Source organism: Malaclemys terrapin, chromosome 5 (genome assembly GCF_027887155.1).
Source record: "Malaclemys terrapin pileata isolate rMalTer1 chromosome 5, rMalTer1.hap1, whole genome shotgun sequence".
Taxonomy (NCBI): Eukaryota; Metazoa; Chordata; order Testudines; family Emydidae; genus Malaclemys; species Malaclemys terrapin.
The window spans coordinates 44,781,312-44,801,577 of NC_071509.1; the positions used below are offsets into that span (position 1 = coordinate 44,781,312).

Genomic DNA, 20,266 nt, shown 5'->3' on the forward strand with positions numbered 1-20,266 from the left:
AGGACTGTATCTAAGCTTCCTAAAAGTGTAAAAAAATTGCTGCTTCAGCGAAGATGTCAAAGGAACCAGTCGGACTGAGGAAGCTTTCCTCTCTTAATACTCTATTGTCCTTTATAACAACTAAGCTTTCAGACTGTCTGTGAGTACATTGGGACTGAAGAGCATACTGAAAGTTTTTCTGTATATGTTGGTATTGCCACTGACAACAAAAAATGAAGCCCTCCTTTTAAATAACAGTTGAGAGAAACTATTTATACAGGGCATCACCTGTCTTACTATTGAACAAATTAGGACCTCTGAGTGACAAATCCAACACTGCAAACCTCTCACAAGAGGTCCAGGCACATGTTCTTGACTACAAATGCCTCCGTTAAAAAATAATGGTCAAACCAGCAGACCCAAGAAATAGCATCTGACATCTAATTTATACTCGGACAATTATTTTACATGAAATGACGAAAAAGAGTAGACACCTTGACAAAAACACAATTGCAGAATACACATACAATCTTCAAAGGAATGTTCTTGGAAGTCAAAAAAAATCTATAAAGTAGGTAAGGTTTATGTTATTCATAAAAACGCTTCAGTAGAGTTGGAAGACAAAGTACAGGAGCTCTACATTAAACAAGACTTAAAAGAATATCACAAAAAGACTATTACAGAGATCATGTTTGACTGCCATCACCCAAAAAAGGAACAACATTAAGTGAATAAATGTACTCTTAGTAACTGAGTTGTTGATTCTAAAATGTATCTGAGAGCTCTTTATTCACGTTGGCCAAAAAGACATTTTATGCAATATAAAACTAAAGTGGTCACATAAAACTACATTAAGGGTATGCCACAATAAATTGACCCTCGAGTGCTCTCCCGTCGACTCCGGTACTCCACCAGGGCGAGAGGAGCAGGCGGAGTCGACGGGGGAGCGTCAGCAGTCGACTCACCGAAGTGAAGAAACTGCAGTGAGTAGATCTAAGTACGTCGACTTCAGCTACGTGAATAAAGTTGTGTAACTTGGATCGATTCCTCTTCCCTCCCCCTGTGTAGACCAGGTCTAAGTTACTTTGAGATGCCATCACTTCTGAATGGCTAGTTAAGCCCAAATATGTTACATATAAAATTCAGTTGTTCCATATCCTTACCACACAGACATCTGCCTGTTTACATGAACATGTAGGGCTGATTAACAACTCGAGCTGAGATCGAAGTTTCTCATCATCCCCAAGAACCTGATTGAATTTCTTCACAAAATCTTGTGCTTTTCCAGGATCTGGAAGGTTTTCTATATTATTAAATAAAATTGAAACATAAGATAAACCTACAACTTGTAACTCAGCACTATTTAATTATTTCAATATTTGTAATCACGCAAACTTCAGGTATACTGTAATAACTATTTACATAACAAATTAACACACTCACTTGCTATGGTCATCAGCTTTCCAAACATGGCACTACTATTTGCTTCCGACTGGGGGAGGGAGAAAAAAAAGCATTAGTGATGTTCCCTACAGGTAATATGCTATATTACACACTTCATTTAATCTGTCACTACTTTTGTTGCAGCCCTATCCATTCTAATTTTTTGGAATAACAGACAAAAAAGAAAGTACAATGGTATTAATAACAAGTGTTACACTAAAAAAAACTGCAAAATTAATATGTAGCATACATTCTGCCTTTTGTAATAAGGCAGAACTACAACAAGCCACTGAAACATGAGCAAGACACGAGAAGTCATTCTTCCGCTCTACTCTGCTCTGGTTAGGCCTCAGCTGGAGTATTGTGTCCAGTTCTGGGCACCGCATTTTAAAAAAGATGTGGAGAAATTGGAAAGGGTCCAAAGAAGAGCAACAAGAATGATTAAAGGTGTTGAGAACATGACCTATGAAGGAAGGCTGAAAGAACTGGGTTTGTTTAGTTTGGAAAAGAGAAGACTGAGAGGGGACATGATAGCAGTTTTCAGGTATCTAAAAGGGTGTCATAAGGAGGAGGGAGAGAACTTGTTCACCTTAGCCTCTAAGGATAGAACCAGAAACAATGGGTTTAAACTGCAGCAAGGGAGGTCTAGGTTGGACATTAGGAAAAAGTTCCTAACTGTCAGGGTGGTTAAACACTGGAACAAATTGCCTAGGGAGGTTGTGGAATCTCCGTCTCTGGAGATATTTAAGAGTAGGTTAGATAAATGTCTATCAGGGATGGTCTAGACAGTATTTGGTCCTGCCATGCGGGCAGGGGACTGGACTCGATGACCTCTCGAGGTCCCTTCCAGTCCTATAATCTATGAATCTATGATAATCCAAACATGAATTTTCATCTACAGTTTCAGGATACAGCCTATAAGGAGAATTCAAGCAACATCCTATCCTACTAAAATATCATTTGAACTCTGCTTTAACATGAACAAATTATAATTATTTTGATGTTACAGCACTGTCCATTTAAACCATTTCATAGTGATTTAAGCGGAAGTGAGAAACTGACAATAAAATGTTACATGTGACTTTTTGACTCCTTAAGAAGTTGTTAGTTGGCAACAGAAAATCATGATAAATCTGTAGATCCCTACAGGTGAAACAGTTACTTACAGAAAGTGATTTTTAAAATATCTGTTTATTTCTACTTAATGAAAGACCAACATTTTGTGAGTGTAAACCAAACAGCAAAATAATCACATTATACAAAAAAGATTAGCTCTATGTAAATTAGCTCTAATGACAAAAGTTTTTAAAAACCGTACAGTGGGCTGCTTATGCAAATCCAATAATTCTCGTACATGACTCCTAAGCATATTCTGGCACTTCCACATCTCATTCAGTGCTCTGTGAAGGGGAGGGAAAAAGAAATGACAATCACGTTCCTTCAAATGCTGTAAGAATACGCTAGTTTTATTGAGCTAGTAAAGCATATGCTATTATTATTAGCTGAACTTATATTTTTCACATGTACAACATCTGTAAGACACTAGAAAGGTGTTCTATCAAATGCTACACTAACTGGGGTTACAAGTTTCAAGCATAGTGGACTAGATTTTGTTTCATATATAACAATGTAATCCAGAACATCTCCATTGATTTCAGTGGAGTTGCTCAAGATTTATACTGGTGAAACTGAAACCAGAACCTGGTCCATTATCTTTGTCAGAGCTTTCAACTTCCACAAAGCCTCAAAAAAAAAAAAAAAAAAAAAAAAAAAAAAAACCACCCACACACCAAGGAAACTTCCCAACCTCACCCCCCAAAAAACTAAAACAGAATGAAGTTTGTTTCTTATAAGAGAATTTTTTTTCAAAGAGAATATTTTAGTTAAAAAATATTAAAATCTCTAAAGTAGAAAATTTGAAGCTAAGGTTCCTAAGCCCAACCCTAGCTCTGTCCCTCTACCTGAATTAATCCTTTAACCAATGTCCTCCCAAACATTTTTCCCTTCTAGGACAAATCAGTCACACTATACTACAAAACTTGTCAACAAAAGACAAACTCACATCAGACTCAATCCTCCACTGTATTACCCTCATACTAATATACCAAGATTATAACATTTGGTATCAGTTACGACATACAAGCCAGAGACAAAACCATCTCCCTACTGTCCATCCACCTATATCCAACCTGCTATAGACAAGATATTACAGAATGCCCCATTCTCTCTCTCACAAAAAATTGAAATAATATTCTCCACATTCACACAGGCCACAGATTTATTTGCATTCTGTTCAATTTACACATTGAATAGACTGAAGTCTCATAATACTACCTACCTATACTGAAAACCTTATAACTCTTTTAAAAGCCATACTGCAGCCCTAAAATTGTTACTAAATTGATGTTTTGAATTTTATTCAACTACGACTTTCTTGCACATTACTTTCAATCTTGCAACCAGGTAACCAATCTTATTCAAAATAACTGAAGTCAGAGTTTGTTATTCTTGATGTAAAATTTACTGAAAACATTAAAATTGGATCAAAATACCCCCTAACATCAAGGCATCCTGTTTTATTGTATCCAGATTTATCCATCTGGAATCAGCATTTAATAATATGTGTACTTGAAATACTTTGAAACTATAGTTGCAAACAGTATTGGTAATTCATTATTTATTATTGTATTGTTCATTTGGTAATAGCATAGTGCGGGATCTGGATGAAAGATGCTGTACAAATACTATGGAGGTCATGGTACTTGCACAGAGAAGTTTCCAATCTAAGAAACTGTTGAATAAATAAAAATCAGGTTAGTTAATTTCACCAGCTATTAATGTCTAAATCCAGAGGAATTAGAGTTCTCAAATTACTTGACTAACAAGAACATCAAGTCTTGTCATTACCAATATTTTGACTAAGAGCTAGCAATAAAGACTGATCATTTTCTATCAAAAGGCATACGCTGGAAAAGATTCAAAGGAAGCTGTATTTTAAAAGCATCTAAGCAGCCTACTTTTCTACCTCTACTCACTTGACAGCATTTGGATCCAAGCTAGCATATAAATAGTACAAGCATTTCATTCTCTCTTCTGTTTCCAAATTGTGTGGGACAAGATACTGAGCAAAGATTTTCTCTACCAGTAACCTGCAGAAAAGAGAAAAAGTTAAAATAAATTTTTAATACCATACATTTCCAAAGTGATCCATAATGTTCAGATTAATTGTAAAACACAGAGATCCTGACTTCTTGAGGTCCCTTATAGCCCTAAATTTCTATGATTTTATGCTATACTGGCACTGGAACCTTCTCCAACCTAAATAGGTAGAAGAAAGTAGTAACTATCTGCCTTCCACAGGTCTCCTTCCTACTGCTATTGGAAAGGTGTGAAAAAAATGCCCAGATGAACTCTCCCCCATTCCTTCAGATGCCAAGAAAAATGGGCCTTAATCACCCATGATATTCTCCTTTCTCCCTCTAGATTCTTCTAATAACTAGTCTCAGGATCTATCCTTGTCACCATTCTTATTTAAAGAGAAACAGGAAGAGTGTGCACACCCATAGAGTAAAAAACACAAAAGAAGAATACAATAAGAAGCTGAAGAAAAGGTAGAATTAGCAAAATGTCTCAAAAGGTAAGGATAGTATTTAAGAAACAGAAACATAATATATTTAAAACTGCTGATATTTATAATAAAAAAAACTGAGGACAAATAACACTGAAAAAAATGGAGGTAAGCATACACCAAGATATACTTAAGAAAAAAGACTGAAGGGAAAACAAAGTGGGCAAACTTAATTTCTCAACTTTTTAATGGAAACTTTGATTAAAGAACTTCACAATAAAGTAGTTGCAGTTTATATGATTATATGTAACTAACATACAAAACCATGCACTGCACAACAGATAAGCTTTAATCATACAGACTGCATACCAAAAATACATTAAAAGAACATTTTTAGGGTTGCAAAGTCAAGCTCTAAAATGTTAGGCAGTGACAAAATTAAGGCTGTCTGTGTAACCTTCATTCTGTGCGTATGTGAGTGTGTGATGATACACACATGATCACATACTAGTTTTATTCAGTGCACAGAATGGATAGTGCTCAAGGACTGAGACGGCTGTTCAATAACTCTTTTTATCCTCATCATTCAGGGTGGCCTTGAGGGTGTTCACAGAAAAGGAACAGAGACACAGAGGAAATTACCAAAATTTGCAAAAGACTACACTAATCTGAGACACACAGGACCTGATTTTCAGAGGACATAGTATTTTAATAGTACTCTATAAGCTTAAAGCACTGTATACGCATTAAGTTAAGCCCTACAGCACTAAATCTGAGGGTTGTGGGTAAGTATTCTTACATTCATTTACAGATGGGGAAACTGAAACAAGACAGACAAAATCATTTACCACACCACCAAAGAGCAAGTCAGTGGCAGAGCTAGGATTGGAACTCAGTGCCTTTTGAGCCCCAGGTTCATCCCACCAAACCACACTGCTCTACTATCAGAGAGGATGAGAATTCACAGCTCTCCCACCAAACCACACTGCTCTACTATCAGAGAGGATGAGAATTCACAGCTCTCATTGACTTCAGCTGCAGTTCTAAGCATCAAGCATCTCTACAAATCAAGCCCCAATTTTTTTTAAGTTGGGCAGTCAGAAAATAAGCAGCATACAACTAGTGGGCACCTGGGAAAATGCTGGTCTAAATGATTTGCCCAGAATCACAAAAGGAATCTATGGCAAGAAGAGAAACCTAATCTCCTCAGTGGCATTCAACTGCCTTAACCATGAGAAAATTCTGTGAAAGACTGACAATATCCTGTATGATCCTGAACAAACCTTATGGAATTAAGATAAACTTTACTGAATGAAATTAACCCTAATTCAGTAAGATTAACACCTTTGGAGCTCATTGTATTGCAAATGCAAATGTTTATGTACTATTGTGAGTGTATGGAATTTAGCAGAAAAACAAGATTAATGAAATCAGTGGAAAGTATTAGGAAGTTCAAAGGTCTTTTTGGAACAAAACGTATAAAGTGGATTTCTTTCGGAAACGCACTGAGGTGAGGGGAATGCAAATTCTCTTTCTCTGAAGCCAACCTTCTGAAGATATATAAAGGGTCTCTCTCCCCAGGGTGTACTACCTACCTGCTTCTGGAAACTCCAGTTCAAAGACCCCTAGGCTCTATAAAAAGGGAACTGAATAGGTTATGAGGGTGCTTGTTCTGAGCTGAAGCCACAAGGATGCCCCTAGGATGAGGTATTAAAAGACTGCACTTGCCAGAGCCTATGTGAGTGTTACATGAACTCTGGTAAGCTTATTAGCATAGGTTCTTTTATTGTTTTTAATATGTTTTCTCTGTAATATTCTTTACCTTAAGAATAAAGTAGACTTGCTTAGAAAAAACTGTATAGTAACTTATATCTGTAGCAATTACACTGTTATCTGTCCCTGAAGAGAAAGCAAGAAGGTATCTTTGGGCAACCTGTCTGCACTGGGAACAGCAAGTGAAGGCACAGGAACTGTTCAACCTGAGAATATCCAGATCAGTAGGCAGAGAGATGCATTTCTCCACCCACGAGAGGCAACTGCTGTGGAGCTGAAAGCCAAGAGTGGGTGCCCTTGCTGAATCACTGACGGGAAAATACAGGTGCAGTTGCCATGACATGTGACACACACTTTCTCTTCTTTCCATCCCCTGCCTCATTCATTTCACAATTCTAATTTTTGCAACAAGTGAGGCAAGGGTTCTACAGACAACCACCTCATTCACTAGGCAACACTGATTTATTCCCTGCACACTACCCATCTTGTGCACTGAAAGAGACATGGGTCCCGTAAAAAACAAACAAACAAAAAAGTACCTCATGTAATTAAAGACTGTATTATTATGCATACCTATGAAAGCAGAATTAAGGTTGCCACAGGTAATGATGGATTGTAGCAGTCAGCCTTAGCAACTTTTACTGACCAAAAAACCCCCCACAAGAAAACAAAAGCTGAGTATAGGAAAAACAAAAGTAGTCTTTTTCTAAGCAGTAGTCAGTGAGTTTAAGAAAGAAAAAGCTAACCATCATCTCAGATCTAGCTCCCAGTCTACAATTTACGGCTAGATACAAAAACCTGATCATCCTAAATAACTTAGAGCAAATAATCTTTAATCGGGGGTGCTGGAAGGGGAAGTGTTGAATTAATTCCAAATCTATTTGCAACACTTGCAGCACTAATGTTTAAAATGTGCTATGAGGACATCATTAGTATCTTCTAACAACTTCCTCAGGATAAGCATACACTTTTGTTCTTCAGAATATTTCTTATAGCTATACAATTAAATTTATGAAGGCTTAAATTGACTCACTTGTCATCAATGCTATTCTGATAATATATGTGCAAAAGTTTATCCTTTATCCAGCTCACTTTCTCTGCAGCATCTTTGCCAGCCTCAGCATGAAGACAATACTTCTTGTATAGCTGGGCAAGTCCCATCATGGCTTCTTTTCTTACTCGCCACTTAAAAGAAAAATATGTTTATTAAATATCACAAATACACACAATATATACTAAATGCAATGAAGTGAGAAAGACAAAGTTAACAGACAGATGCAGTAAACTCAACTTTAATTCATGGAAGCAACCAGAACAGAACAGAACAATGGTTCATTTAGTTAGGTATTACTGTCTCCTACATAATGATCTACACTGGAAGCTTCAAAAGATCCAACTTTTCCTCTCCCTCTACCCCAAAGAAGTTCATGAAACTGCAATTGTGCAATTTGTACTTTAGGAGAGAATTTCTTCCACATCTCAGCTAGTCCTGAAGTATGAGAGAATTCATAGTGCTTGTGACAGACTGACAATATCCTGAATTTCATTAAACCTTACTGAACTAAGGTTAATACTTTGGGGGCATATTATATTAGAAAGGAAATGTTTATGTACTATTGTGAGATTGTATAGAAATTCTTTAGCAGAAAGAAAAGATTAATGCAATCTCTGGAAGGTATCATGAAGTTCAAAGGTCTTTTTGGAACAATAGGTATAATGAGGATTCCTAGTAAGTACTTTGCAGTGAGAGGGATGCAAATTCTCCCCTCAGAAGGCAACCTTTTGAATATATGCCCTGAGAGAGAGACTCATTGTATACTAATTACCTACACCTGGAAACTCCAGATCAAAGACTCTGAAAGGTGAAACTGAACAGGTTATGAGTACGACTGTTCTAAGCTAAAGCTGTGATAAACTGATAACCACAAGGACTCCCCAGGGTCGAGGTTAAAGGACTTATCTTTCCAGAATCCATGTTAGGGCTGGGGTTAATTCTAGTAAGCCTATTACCATATGTTTATGCTGTTTTGTTACTTTTAAATGTTTTTTCTTTCATACCTTTTACCTTAAGAATAAAGTAGGCCTGCTTAGAAAGAACTGCAGTAGTTATAACTGTTGATAATCACTTTCTGAAGAGAAACAAATCAGGTGTCCTTCGGGCAACCTGTCTGTGCTGGGAAATAGAGAGAACTGTGCAGTCTGGGAATACCCCAGTCATAAGGGAGAGACACAGAGGTCTCCACCCAGAAAGGCAATGGCTGAGGGGAAATACAGGTGCAGTTCCCCTGAACTGTGACAGTGCTCATAATTTTTTAATCCTATCTAGTGTAATTGCAGATGCTATTATTCATGTAGTGTGTCTAATCTCATTACAATTTTACTAAACTATTTGCCTCCATACTGTCCACTCATTTTATAAAGCTCTTATGCCTTCCTCTCAGTATTATTTATTAGCGGTGGTGCTCAGAGGCCCCAATTATGCTAGTGGTCCTACCCTGAAGAGGTTACGTTTTTCTTTTAAAAAATGAATTCTGATTTCAATCCATCGTTGTATGGAAGCGTCTCAAATCCTATTTTGCTTCTCAAACCACTTTCTATTTCTACCAACTCCTTTTTCAGATGGAACAACCAAAAATCAATCCAGTATTTAGCCTAAGGACCTCAGTTAAGTTGATGAGAGAACTTTCATCTTGCCAAATCATTACAAACTAAAGTCTAAAATTGACAGTGCATGGACAATTTGCTATATCCACACAGAACCCCACTGAAGTTAATGGAGCTCTACATGAACAGAGAAGTCTGCTCATATACCATCAGTTGAAGAGTCAGGGCCTATACTATATAAACAGGGAAAAATCAGATCCATGTTTTGCCATATATTTCTTAAATCAAAAAGCAATTCACAATCAGTAACACTGGATGTAGGTAAAAGGCAAGAAACTATGAATTTGCCACTAGGTGGCATGACATATACAGATTTTAGTACAGAAAACTTTCAAATGCACATAAAATCAATTACATAAATTATAAAATACTGACATCTTTGTGGGTATTTGCCTACTTACCTAGCAACTAAAACAAACTAAGAAGAAAATAAAATATTACAAAAATATTTATCTTTCAAAAAGTAGTAAAATACTATTTTCCACATGTAGACGTAGACATTCCCATCTTGAGCTGTGTGTTCATCAGCTATACAGGAGACAGGAAGGACTGAGCTGTCATTGGGAAGAAAGAAGGAAGGTGAAGGAGAAGGATTAGGAGGAAAGATTTTGGAAAAGTTCAGCTTTGGAAAGGTTATTCTTAAGATGTCAGTAGAACATCCATCAAAAGGAGATATCAGAAGCAGCTTGAAATGTGAAATTGGTAGGTTTGGGAATTACTGGCACAAAGGTAGTAGTTGAAACCCTGGGAACAGAGAAGGGCATTAACGACAGACAAGGGAGGACAGAATCCTGAGAGAACGCTGTCAGATGAGGGAGCAATTCAGATATCACAGTGATGGGTGTGGAAAAGAATCTATAGAGAGAAAGGAAGATAAGGAGCTATTATATGAAAAACTAAAAGAGCAGTCAGTAGGGTGCTGATCACAGTCAAAGAAGCCAAGAGAGAAAAGTTGGAGAATGAGATCATCAGCATCAAAGGCAGCAGAATGATAAAGAAGGAAAGGATAGAAAGGTGCTCTTTTGATTTAGCTCAAAAGAGATTTAAATACCTTGGTCAAAACCTTCCTGGGATACCTGGTACAATTAATTTCTTCTGTCAGTGGGTGAGACAACAGTTTCATAAGGTTCCAAAGAATCCTTTATTTGTCAGAAAAGCCCTTCTTCAGTTTTCTATTAAATTCAGGATAGAAAAGTCACCGGGTTCTCCCTTTTTCTCAATTCAAGGGATCTCTAAAACAGGAGCCAGGCAGGTTGTCAGCTCCCAAAATGCTTTTGAGTCCTCCTTCAGTGGTGAAGGAAAAGTTAAAACTGGAGATATTCAGGGAAGTGGTTAAAGAGAGAAGGGAGCTTGGAGTCTGTTCCTTTGGTTTCTCATCCCAAAGCCACTCACTGAAGTTGACTAACCCAAGAGTTTCTTCCTGGGGAAAGGAAAAGTCCCTATCTGGCCTAGATGTTTGGGCAAATGGGAACTTGAGCCAACTTTCAAAGCCTGTCCCAAAACTTTCCTTCAATAAGCCTCTTCCTAGAGAATTGAGATGAGAAGGTGCCATTGAACTTGGAGTCTCTAAGATAAAATGGCCTGTTTCAACAGAAGAGGAAAGTGTTTGAACCATTTCTGCAGTGCCCTTTCTACAAGCAGGCTGGGTCTTTAGAAAAAGAGCTCTCATGGAGGACTCTCATGGATCAGAAGCTTTCAGTTCCCCTCTCCTGGAAGCACTAAGACAACTTACACCAAAGAAATAGAACAAAGTCAGTAGTCTACAAAATCTACACTAGTTGAATAGCTGAATAAAAAGAGTAGCCCAAAAAGAATCAGATGGAAGCAAATGGATGGACGTGTCAAGAACAGGGGCTTGTCCAAGGGGAATATGAACTATGGAAAGCAAGTATTGTCATCAGTACTTATGCAGGAGAATAGTTAAATGAGGTTTAAATCATGTGTTCAGGCCTCAAAAGCTTACTAGATTCAAAATGAGGAGGTAGTCACAAGCAGATATAAAAGAATAAGACAAAAGCTGTACAAAAAAAATCTGGTGAATGCTGAGAGCTCACAAAAGTTATATGTCTCCTACTCACTTTGAAAGACACCTAAAATACACAGAGTGAAAGCCTTTTAAAAACACCATGTTATATTACTGTTTACCTCAAATAGTTATGTGTGCTTCATAGCCATTTCCAGTTAGCTGTCAATTTTTATTTTTCCCAGAATTTAAGTCCATTAAGCTCTTTTCAGAGATGAATCCCATAAAGAAACCTCATCTAGAGCTGAAATTAGTCTTCACTGACAAGTTTCTGGGAGGGCGCCCAACTCCCTTAGGCCAATCACACTGTCAGACCTCTGGCTAGTGAGGAGCTTGATGGTGAAATTCGCATTATTCCTGGCAGAATAATGATCTCATTTCCCTGATATATAGCCCCTGCTCAGAGACACTGCCTGCATTTGAACAGTTTGCCTTCTAGTGAGAATTAATTTTGCCACTGCATTCTAATTAACCGCACAAAACTGTAACCCATATCCTCAATGCACAGAAGATTCTGGTTTTGCCATTTTTTTCTTCATCAGTTGTATTTAAAGGTGGCAATTACTGCAAATGAAGTATTATACCTTACCCGTTTATCTAGTGTTCTTTCCCTTACAAAGCCAAGGAGCTGGTCATTGACTAAAGAAAGGTCTCTCTTCCCAGCCGTTATAATTGTAACAATGACATCATGTCGAATGGCTTCTTCTGGGTCATGTGATCTAACCTTCAAGTACTCTATTACAATAAAAAAACAACAACGGTAACCATGAAAAGTATACTCAAGAGCTTTTGTTGCAGATGCACAACAAATGACACTTTATTAGGAAAATTAAAACTACACAAACCTCATTCAAAATGTACAACTATATCATCTACTGCAAATGAAACTGTATATACTAATTCTCAGCCCCAAGGTGTTTACAATATAAGTAATACGTTTAAAATGTTGTAAATCATTAAAGATTAGTTTGAGTCAGAAATGACAAAATTCCGAGTTAAGGCTGAACTCAGCTCACTGTGCCTCAATATTTTATATTATGTTTGTAACACACTGTTCTATAATGCCCTGAGGGAGCATTGTTTCACAGAAGCATGATCCATCACAACAGACTAAATTAAGGATTTTATTTTAGTCATAGCGTAATCTTCTGTCAATTTAAATAGCATCATTAATACCTAAATATAGAAATTCCCATCAAAATCCTATCTTTGCCTTAATGCATTAATTTAAAAAAAATTGTAGAAAAGTCCTTTACAGTATTTGGGGAGGGGGGGGCGCGAAGGGAGAGGAAGGATTTGCAACTACATTCTGCAACAACTCCCTGAGAATTATTCTGGTATATCATACAGATACTGGTTCTTCAAAATACATATCAAAATCTTTAAAACTGTCTATTTAAACAGACTATATTGATTTTATAACTTCATAGTTAGATACCTTTCAACAAGAATTTTTTTTGCCGTGTTCGCTGTAATGATTACTTCAAAATTGTTACAGGGCCATTGTGTCATCAAGTATTTACGGACTACTTGAGTAAATCAAATATAGACTCAACAGGCCACACCACAGCTCAAATTACGAAGTGTCTGCGTGGAACTGGCCAATATCCAATAGAGACCCTAATGAGATCAAACTCATTTACAGTTACAACTTAAACCATATCTGAACCAGAGAGTTTCCAAAGGTGAAAAGTTAGTATTCTCTAAACTACTAGCCAACCTACTAATCCCTTTAATCCCTTTTTTATAAAATTCTAGAGAAACAGTGAATAGAAATTAAAGGATTTGTTTCCTGTCAATCACAATGCAAACTTAACTGCGGAGTCACAACCGACATCTCTCTAATCAGACCACGTATAAACTTGAACAATTTTACCTTGAGATCCCCACATATTCTTTTACCTAAAATACTTAAAATATATCTTTCCAATGAATATTAATGAGGTCTTGTCTACATTTAAATCTTAGATCGACGGTGCTCAGGGCTATGGAAAATCCACATCTAAGCAACACAGTTATGCTGATCTAGTCCCTGGTGTAAATGAAGCTAGATCAACAGAAGCATTTCTCCGTCCAACCTAGCTACCACTGCTCAGGGAAGTGGAGTTCCTACAATGATGAAAATACCCCTTTCATTGCTGTAGTCTTTGTCTACACCACAGGATTAAAGTGGTACAGCTATGGCACTGTAGCTATGCTACTATAGTTCCTGTAACATAGATATAGCCTGAGAAGAGACCTGCCGAAGAATACAGATATCTGAACAGCAAAACGTAAACCAGGTCTACACTACCGGCTAAATCGACACCACTGTGATCGATGCAGCAGAGTCGATTTAGTAGGTCTGGTGAAGACATGCTAAATCAAAGGGAGAGCGCCCTCCTGTCGACATCTGTACTCCACCTCCCCAAGCGGGGGAAGCTATGTCAATGGAAGAACGTCTCTCATCGACATAGTGCAGTGTAGACAACACTGGAAGTCACCCTAAATTATGTCGACTTCAGTTATGTAACTTACATAAATGAACTAGTGTTACTCAGATTGACTTACAGTGTTAGTGTAGACCAACCCATAGTCTGGTGCATCAATACTAGCAGGTGAAGACAGGCAAAACTAATATTTTCCAGAGATTCCACAATACTGTGGGCACAAATTGAGTCTTAGCAATATGCCTTATTTCACATTTCCAAAATACATGAACCATTTTAAATAAAAGGAAAATATAGACCTATTTCTCACTTTATAAAAATCTGCTCATTCACCTTCAGCAATTACTCCAACATCTGGTTTAAGGGGGAAAAAAAATCTAATTGTAAGTGTCCTGACTTTCAGTGGTGCTGAGCATTCAGTTCCTACTGAAGTCAGTGGGATCTATTGGTGCTAATCACCACTGAAAATGAGACCGAGCATGCTGAGCACATCATGATTATGGTATTAAAAAAAAGGTGGGTGGGGAAAAGGGGACTGAAAAATGAAAATATGCCAAAGGATGTAACTGGTCTTTATGTTATGTTCTTCTATCCCTGCTTTCCAACTTTCACAAGTTAAAACTGGCTATAATGCTGGCCTGCAGGAGGAATTTAATCGTTAGATCATGGGTGGGATTTTGTAAATCAATGGAAGCAGAGTTAGGGAAACACCAAGTACTTCTGAAAATCCCAATCCACATGCTCAATGGTTAACCTGCTCTGTCAGGGCCAAGATTTCATCAAAATTTGAGATGATCAGGTTAAAACTAATTCTACATAGGATAATTGGACCATCTTTGTTCTATAGAGCTAGCAACAAAACATACCCAATGTGAAATGCCTACTTTTAAAAAAACCTCTCTTGCCTTCTACAGGAAAATCAACCTTAAATGAATGCCTTAGCACTCCCCATCCAGCACAGGCAAGTCCGGTCTTAACATATTTCAGAACCATATTGCTATATACTTGAAACAATTTCCTCCCTCAGACAAAATTTTTTTTAAACTTTAAATTATGCATCTTACCGGTAAGGTCTTTTGCTAAATCCGGATGGTTCATTAAACAATGACTGGCAAATTTCACACTTTCTAACCTCACAGGGACATGGATATCATTAAATCTAGAGGGATGGAAAATGAAGCATGTTAAGTTTTTGGGTTATCTTTAAAAATCAATGTTTCTCTTTACATCGTCACATAAGTATGTTGAGAATGTGTTACTGTTACGTCAACTGCATAAAAATAATTTTAGAGTACATGATAATACATAAAATAGAATTTGTCAATCTCCATTAGGTTTTAAAAAATGTAAAGCTCAAAATGCTTCTTGTGGGGGGGAAAAAGGGGGAGGGGCAAAAAGTATCAGGATAGCAATAATACACTTAAATGGGGTCAGGATTACAGCCTTGGAGTGTTGAAAATAAGAACCCTCTAAAATAATGTTGCACTTAAAATTGCTATTTACTAAAAAGGATGTGGCCATGCAAAAAATACAAAAACACCACAACCCAACAAAAAACATACAAATGTCTAGGTAGAGTGAAGTATTGTATCGGAGGTATTTAACAAATAAATTGAAAAGATGCTTTTAGGTATAACAATGTACCATCATAAACAAGGCTCTTATATTTTTGGATCTTTGAATGCACAATCCCTGGTCTTAGGGCAATCTCTTGCAACTTAACTTTCAATTATTTTTGTTTTAAAATACTTTATATGGATCAAAGATTCCCTATTTTAAAACTCTATTTAATGCAAATCATAAGAACATCAGAATGACCATACTGGGTCAGACCAATGGTCCATTACCCAATATCCTGTCAGAATAGGTGATCCACCCCCCGTTGTCCAGTCCTGGCATCTGGCAGTTAGAGGCTTAGGGACACTCAGAGCATGCAGCTGACTATCTTGGCTAATAGTCATTGATGGACCTATCCTCCAGGAACTTTTCTAATTCTTTTTTAAACCCAGGTATAGTTTTGGCCTTCACAACATCCCCTGGCAATGAGTTCCACAGGTTTACTGTGTGTTGTGTGAAGTAGTACTTCCTTTTGTTTATTTTAAACTGCTGCCTATTAATTTCACTGGGTGACCCCTGTTTCTTGTGTTATGTCATTTTATCCACATCATTCATGATTTTATATAGACCTCTATCATACCCCCTTTTGTCATCCTTTTTCCCAGTCTTTTTAATCTCTCCTCTATGGAAGCTATTTCTTCATTATCATTTTTCAGAGTAACAGCCGTGTTAGTCTGTATCCGCAAAAAGAAGAACAGGAGTACTTGTGGCACCTTAGAGACTAAGTCTCTAAGGTGCCACAAGTACTCCTGTTCTTATTATCATTTTTGTTGCCCTTCGCTATACCTTTTCCAATTCTAATATATCTTTTCTGAGATGGGGGCAACCAGGACTGCATGGTGTATTCAAGGTATGGGCTTACCCTGGATTTACATAGCATCATTATGATATTTACTGTCTTCTCTAACCCTTTCCTAATGATTCCTAATATTGTTAGCTTTTTTGACTGCCTTCGCTGCACACTGAAATAACTGTTACCCACCTTTTCGTAACTGTTATTCCTCAAGATATGTTGCTCCTGTCCATTCTATTCTAGGGGCTGGTCCACACTAACCCCCAGTTCGAACTAAGATACGCAACTTCAGCTACGTGAATAACGTAGCTGAAGTCGAAGTACCTTAGTTCGAACTACAAGGTACTTACCGCGGGTCCAGATGCAGCAGGCAGGCTCCCCCGTTGACTCCGCATACTCCTCTCGTGGAGCAGGAGTACTGGCGTCGACGGCGAGTACTTCCGGGATCGATTTATCGCATCTAGACAAGACGCAATAAATCGATCCCAGAAGATCGACTGCTTACCGCCGAACCCGGAGGTAAGTATAGATGTACCCTAGGTATATGCGCACCCATGTGCATAGTCGGAGACTTTTGCCTTAACGGTATCTGTAGGGACAGCTGTGGCACCCTCTGGAGTGCCGCACTCATGCGGCAGTATATCAGGCGGTGCCAGCCCTACGCCCTCTCAGTTCCTTCTTGCCGGCAACTCTTGACAGAGGGGTAAACGGGTGGGTAATGAAATGGACGTGAACACCATATCTCAAAGAATAACAGTTATGAAAAGGTGGGTAACTGTTTTTTCTTCTTCGAGTGCTTGCTCACGTCAATACCATTCTAGGTGACTCACAAGTAATATCCCTGGAGTTGGGCTCAGAGTTCACGGTTGTGCGGCTTGCAGCACTGCTCTACTGAAGCCAGCATCGTCTCAAGCTTGTTAGGTAAGGGCGTAGTGCAATGTGAACCTGTGAAAGGACGGCCAGGTAGCAGCCTTGCAGATATCCTAAAAGGGCACTTGGGTCCGGAAAGCCACTGCCGAGGCTTGCGCTCTAGCTGAGTGAATGGTGACAATTGCCGGCAGAGGCACCTTGGCCTGATCATAGCAGAAATGGATGCAGGAAGTGATCCAAGACAAAATTCTCTGGATGGACACCGGACTACCCTTCATCCTATCTGCCACAGCGATGAACAACTGAGTCAATTTACGAAATGGCCTGGTCCTCTCAATGTAGAAGGCCAGCACTCTCCTGATGTCCAGGAAATGCAATCTATGCTCCCCCTCAGACTTATGAGGTTTTGGACAGGAGACTGGCAAGAATATGTCCTGGCTCATGGGAAACTGGGCAACCACCTTGGGCAGGAAAGCCGGGTGTGGCTGCAGCTGGACCTTGTCCTTGAAGAACACGGTATACAGCGGTTCTGAAGTGAGCGCCCTAATCTTGGAAACCCTCCAGGCAGAAGTTATCGCCACCAAGAACACCACCTTCCAGGAGAGCAGAAGAAGAGAACAGGACACCAAGAGCGTTAAGGTCCCATGGAGGGACAGGATCCCAGGCTCAAGGGTAGTCGCTCCGGACTCTTCAGGAACTGGACCGTCATGCCATGCATGCAGACCGACCTGCCCTGGAACGGAAGGTGAAAGGCCATTACAGCAGCCAAGTGGACCTTAATAGATGAAAGGAACCACCCCTGAAATTTAAGATGCACGAGGCAGTCCAGGATCAGATGCAGCAAAGCCTGCGCAAGCCTAATCCCTCAGGTCAAAGCCCAGCACGTAAAATTTTCCGTTTGGCCAGATAAGTGGCCCTAGTGGAGGGCTTCCTGCTTCCCAGCAGGACCTGCTGGACTCGGGTTGAGCACTCCTGCTCCTCAGAATTCAGCCATGGAGCAACCGAGCTGTCAGGTGCCGCACCACCAGGTTTGGGTGCAAGAGCCTGCCCTGATTCTGTGATAGGAAATCTGGCCTGTGGAGCAGCGGCATCGGGGCCAACACAGACAGGTCCAGGAGCGTACTGAACCAATGCTGGCGAGGCCAAGCCAGGGCGATAAGTATGACCTTGGCCCTGTCCTGCTTAACCTTCATGAGGACCTTGTGGAGCAACAGCACCAGCAGGAAAGTGTACATCAGAGCTCCCACCAGGGAAGCAGAAAGGCATCTGACCTGGAATCCCTGTCAAGCCCCCAGAATGAGCAGAACCGGGGGCACTTCGTGTTCTGGCAAGTCGCAAACAGGTCCACCTGGGGAGACCCCCACTTTCAGAAAATCTTGTCAACCATCTCGGGGTGGAGAGACCACTCGTGGCAAGACGAGAAGGTCCTGCTGAGGTGATCCACCAGAACGTTCCCAGCTCTGGGGAGGTGTGCTGACACAAGATGAAGGGCATGCTGCACACAGAAGTCCCAGAGTTGGAATGCTTCTTGGCAAAGGGCTGAGGGCCTGGCTCCACCTTACTTACTGATATAAAACATTGCAGTCATGATGTTGTCAGGACATGAACCACCTTGCCCTGCAACTGGGATCGAAAAGCCTGGCAGCCCAGGCAAACCACCCTGAACTCCCTGACAATTAAATGGAGGGAGCAGCTGACCCATGACCAGCGGCCTTGAGTACTGAGCTCTCCCAAGTGGGCTCCCCATCCGAGGTATCAGACACCAGAGTCAGCAATAGGGATGGGGCCGCAACGGGAATTCCCTGAAGGATTGGCACAGGATCCAGCCACCACGCCAGGGATACTCGGATGGTGTGCAGCACCTTGACTACGGGGTCCAGGTCATGTCTGTTGGGGATGCAGACCAATGCCAACCATCCCTGCAATGGGCAGAGGTGAAGCTGGGTGTGGCAGACCACGTATATGTGGGCCTCCACGTGACCAAACAACTTTAGGCAGGTGCAGGCAGTGATGAGCAGATGATCCATCACACAGGAGATTACTTCCGACATGGCTTGGAAATGGGACTCTGGGAAGAACGCCCTTGCCCCCGTGAAGTACTACCCCGATGAATTCTATCCATTGCACAGATACGAGGGTTGACATCTCGTTTACTAACAGGCTTAGGTTGCGGCATGTGGCATGCACCAGATCACGGCTGCTCTTCACGTGATCCCACAATCTGCCCTTGATGAGCCAATCGTCGAGATAAGGATAGACCGGGACCCCCCGTGTCTTAGGTAAGCGGCTATAGGGGCCATGCATTTTGTAAAGACCCTGGGGGCCGAGAATAGGCCAAAGGGGACCGCCATAAACTGGAAATGGCGCTGGCCCACCATGAAGCACAGGAACGCCTGTGTCCTGGGAAAACAGAGATATGGAAACAAGCATCTTTTGGCATACCAGTTGCCCAGATCTAAGGAGGGAATGATGGAGGCCAGGGATACCTTGTGAAACTTCGACTTTTTGAGGTATTTGTTGAGTTGTCGCAGGTCCAGAAAGGTCGCCTTCTGGATTAGGAAATAACGGGAGTAGACCCCTTTTCCCCTTATTGTCTGAGGAACCTCCCCTCCTCCACCATACCCAGCTACAGTAGGTTGTCCACCTCCTGAATGAGGAGTTGCTCGTGAGAAGGGTCCCTGAAGAGGACGGGGAAGAGGTGGAGTGGGAGGGAAGGGCGGCCGTAAACCAGAGGGTATAGCCGGATGATGCTACATCTAACACCCAACGGTCCGAGGTGACCCTCAATCAGGCCGAACAGAGGGAGTGGAGGTGGTCCAGGAAAAAGCAGGACAGATCCAGGGAGGTGATAGGTGCGTTGTTCCCGAGTGCACCCCCAAAATGAGCGCTTCTGGTTCCCAGGGTATTTTGCTGGAATAGGCTATGCCAGTAAGCGGGCGGATGAAGGGAGGCAGAAGTTAAACCCGGCGTCCCTTCTCCTCGCAGGCCCCTACTGAGGCTGCCACTGCCTTGGTGGTGGGGGATGCCGGAACGGCTGCGACGCAGGCTGAGGAGTATGCGTCCCCATGATGCATGGAGTGTAGCGCGGGTGTCCATTAGGCCACGCA

At 40.4% G+C, this 20,266-nt stretch overlaps 1 protein-coding gene across 3 annotated transcripts in view; it reads right to left on the bottom strand.

The window, feature by feature from the left end:
- The window catches only part of PDS5A (PDS5 cohesin associated factor A), a 170,230-nt gene that overhangs the window by 60,221 nt on the left and 89,743 nt on the right, over positions 1–20,266 (bottom strand). For all 3 annotated transcript variants that reach the window (XM_054030065.1, XM_054030066.1, XM_054030067.1), the window contains exons 10-16: positions 14,944–15,038; positions 12,040–12,185; positions 7,797–7,948; positions 4,458–4,571; positions 2,741–2,822; positions 1,423–1,471; positions 1,143–1,282 (exon numbers count right to left, since the gene is read on the bottom strand). In XM_054030065.1, the coding sequence (XP_053886040.1) occupies positions 1,143–1,282; positions 1,423–1,471; positions 2,741–2,822; positions 4,458–4,571; positions 7,797–7,948; positions 12,040–12,185; positions 14,944–15,038 (778 nt within the window). The remainder of the gene's footprint in view (positions 1–1,142; positions 1,283–1,422; positions 1,472–2,740; positions 2,823–4,457; positions 4,572–7,796; positions 7,949–12,039; positions 12,186–14,943; positions 15,039–20,266) is intronic.